The sequence below is a fragment of the Poecilia reticulata genome, unplaced genomic scaffold, assembly GCF_000633615.1.
Source record: "Poecilia reticulata strain Guanapo unplaced genomic scaffold, Guppy_female_1.0+MT scaffold_293, whole genome shotgun sequence".
Taxonomy (NCBI): domain Eukaryota; kingdom Metazoa; phylum Chordata; class Actinopteri; order Cyprinodontiformes; family Poeciliidae; genus Poecilia; species Poecilia reticulata.
In genome coordinates, this window is record NW_007615070.1 from 11,563 (window position 1) to 14,660 (window position 3,098).

General features: G+C 40.8%; 1 protein-coding gene across 1 annotated transcript in view; it reads right to left on the minus strand.

The window, feature by feature from the left end:
- dcst1 (DC-STAMP domain containing 1) overlaps window positions 1–3,098 on the minus strand; it is a gene marked incomplete at its 3' end in the record, with an annotated part of 15,788 nt that overhangs the window by 11,526 nt on the left and 1,164 nt on the right. Inside the window, 3 exon segments of the mRNA XM_017303475.1 lie at window positions 850–989; window positions 1,873–2,001; window positions 2,089–2,163. Coding sequence (XP_017158964.1) covers window positions 850–989; window positions 1,873–2,001; window positions 2,089–2,163 — 344 coding nt within the window.

Genomic DNA, 3,098 nt, shown 5'->3' on the forward strand with positions numbered 1-3,098 from the left:
AATCCAGCAGAACCTGACAGAACCCAGCAGAACCCGACAGAACCAGGCAGAACTCAGCAGAACTCAGCAGAGCCCAGCAGAACCCGTCAGAACCCGGCCGTCCTGGACCAATCGATGGTCCTCAGGTTGGCCGGTTTTGTTTTTCTAGTGAACATGGAGCAGGATGTCCAAAGTGCGGCTCCCGGGCCGCTCGCGGCCCCTGGGCTGGATTAGCGGGCCCTAGCTGCAGGTAGACATGGAGCCGGCTGGTGGCAGACATGGACCCGGGTCGGGCTGGTGGCAGACATGGAGCCGGGCCGGGCTGGTGGCAGACATGGACCCGGGTCGGGCTGGTGGCAGACATGGACCCGGGCCGGGCCGGTCCGGGTCGGGCTGGTGGCAGACACACCTGGAGACGTTTTGCTTTTAACGAGGGCAGAATAATTTCTGACAGAATAAAAATAGCCTGATTTTTCACTTCCTTTGTGATTCACAGTGAATAAAGCAAAGTCAGCAGAATCTGACTAAACGAATCAGTTTCTCAGTAATGAATTAATACAGTAAGACGCATAAATCCTGGTCTAACTGCGTAGAATACATTAAATATGTTCTACTTTTTAAGATAATTCAATAAAGCGCCTTCCAGCTTCAAGATGTGGAAAAATGTAATCATTTAAAACACCCAACAGTTTACTGCTTGGTAAAACATATAATACAACTTTGAGATTATAGTTTCTAAAATTAATCTATTTTTCGTGCCGTCAGTGATTCTGACATGACGACTGATGTGAGGAAACGTTTGGACACCCTGCATCAATCAATACATCTGATCAGCAGCTTCCTGATCAGCTCCCCCCGGCCCCCCCTCACCATCAGTTGCTTGGCAACCAGCAGGAAGGGCCTGGCGGCGAGCCGCCACAGCACCATGCTGTGCTCCACCTGCAGGTCCAGGTTGCAGCTGAGCGACAGCGCCGCCGCCTCGGCGTTCCGCTCCATGTTCGAGATCGGACCTGCAGATGGGGAGATGGGACAGCGCAGCAAGTCACAGGTACGGAGCTCAAACGGGGCCGAACAGATTGTTCAAAAGAAATTTAAAAACCCTGAAATCTGAAAAGATATTTGAACTTCTTTTAAGTTTTAAATATATTTTTGTCAGTTTCCAACTTCTTTCAGTTTCAAAACTTTTTTCCGTTTCAGTTGTTTTGTATTTTTGGACAAACTTCATGGCCCTGGAATGACGGAGGCTCAGTGCAGCGCAGTGACGCCTAGTGGTGCAGAAAATGTTTGCACAACTCCTGAGATTCGCTCATGTCTTGAGACAAAATTATGGAGGTACATTTGTTTCTCAATTATTCATTAAAAAAATTATAATAATCTCATTAAAAAATAATACTGTGGTCAAAACTTCTGGGATTCTAAAGTTTAAACTTTAAAAAAATATTTTGTGTGTGTGTGTGTGTGTGTGTGTGTGTGTGTGTGTGTGTGCTTGTTTGTAATACCTTGTGGGGACGATTTTCCTGACACTACGTTGTGGGGACCAATTGCTCCTTGTGGGGACCGAAGCCTGATCCCCACAAGGGGAAACCCTGTTTTTGGGTCAGGGGTCACAGTTAGGACTAAGGTGTGTTTGGGTTGGGGTTACGGTTAGGCATGTGATGGTTAGGGTTAGGAAAAGGGTAAAGGTCAGGTTTAGGCTGTAGAAATGAATGGAAGTCAATGGAAAGTCCCCACAAAGATAGCCAAGCAAACGTGTGTGAGTGCGTATGTGCGTGTGTGTGAGTGTGTGTGAGTGTGTGTGCGTGAGTGTGTGTGTGTGTGTGTGTGTGCGAGTGTGTGTGTGAGTGTGTGTGTGAGAGTGTGTGAGTGTGTGTGTGTGTGTGAGTGTGTGTGTACCTCTGTACAGAATCATCACAATCATAACCATCAGGTAGGAACGGCCACGAGAGCCGAGGATGCTGGGTAACGTGAGGAGGATGGTACACCTGAAGGACGAGGACAGGAATCCACCTATGATACACACACCTGAAACACACACACACACACACACATTAGTGTTCACCTGGTCAGGATGAGGTTTGAAGGAGGAATGTGAGTCTGGCGTCTCCTCACCAACAAATGCAAACCCTACTGCCAGCTTCAGGTCAAAGGTCAGCGGTAAGTTGTGGGCAATTCCCAGGTACAAAACTAAAGCACAGTAAACAACAAAATAATTTTATTACTTTTTTAAAAATCCACCTTTATGAGATTCAGAGTGAATTGTCTTTATTTTCCTCTTGTTTTAGCTGAGTACTTTAAAAGTAATTTAGCTTTTTACTGCTATGACAATTTCTTTTATTTACAACCATACACTGAAAAAAGAGAATGAGAACTCTACTTAAAAAATGTTAATTTGCTACATGTAACCCAATTAAGTTTATCCAGTTGTCTTGTATGTTTGACTAACTTAGTTTGATGACATGTAACAAATTAACACGATTGTTTTTAAATTGGAGCCCCATTTTCTTCTTTTCAGACTGGGTCAGAAAAACTGAAATAATTTTGAGTTTTTGATTAATTAATCAGCTACGGAAGCAGAACGCTGCCGTCCAGACAAAAGGGAAGTAGAGTGATGTCACTTCTGGTTGTGAAAATGTTTTTGTTGTAACAATATATGATTCATGTTTGTACAACATATTATTACACTAGAAAAAAACTTTAAATAATTTTACAATATTTAAATTGCATGAATGTGATCAACATAAAATAATTCACATTTAGTATAGACAATGAAAGGCATCATGGTTTTAACGTGAAAACATTCAAACAAAATCATTTTATGTTGTACAATATATTCATGTCCAATAATATATTATTTATACGGTAAAAATGTAAAACATTTTGGTTGTAACATGATATTAAATTATTTAAACATGAGGAGTATATTGTTGGAGCTATAAAGTTTTCAAACTATACAACCATAATCAGCTGGTTTTCTTTATTTTTTAATTTCTTAATTTAATTTAAGAATTAAATAGATTAAATTTATTTAAATTTAATTTAAGAATTAAATAGATTAAATTTATTTAAATTTAATTTAATTTAAGAATTAAATAGATTAAATTTATTTAAATTTAATTTAA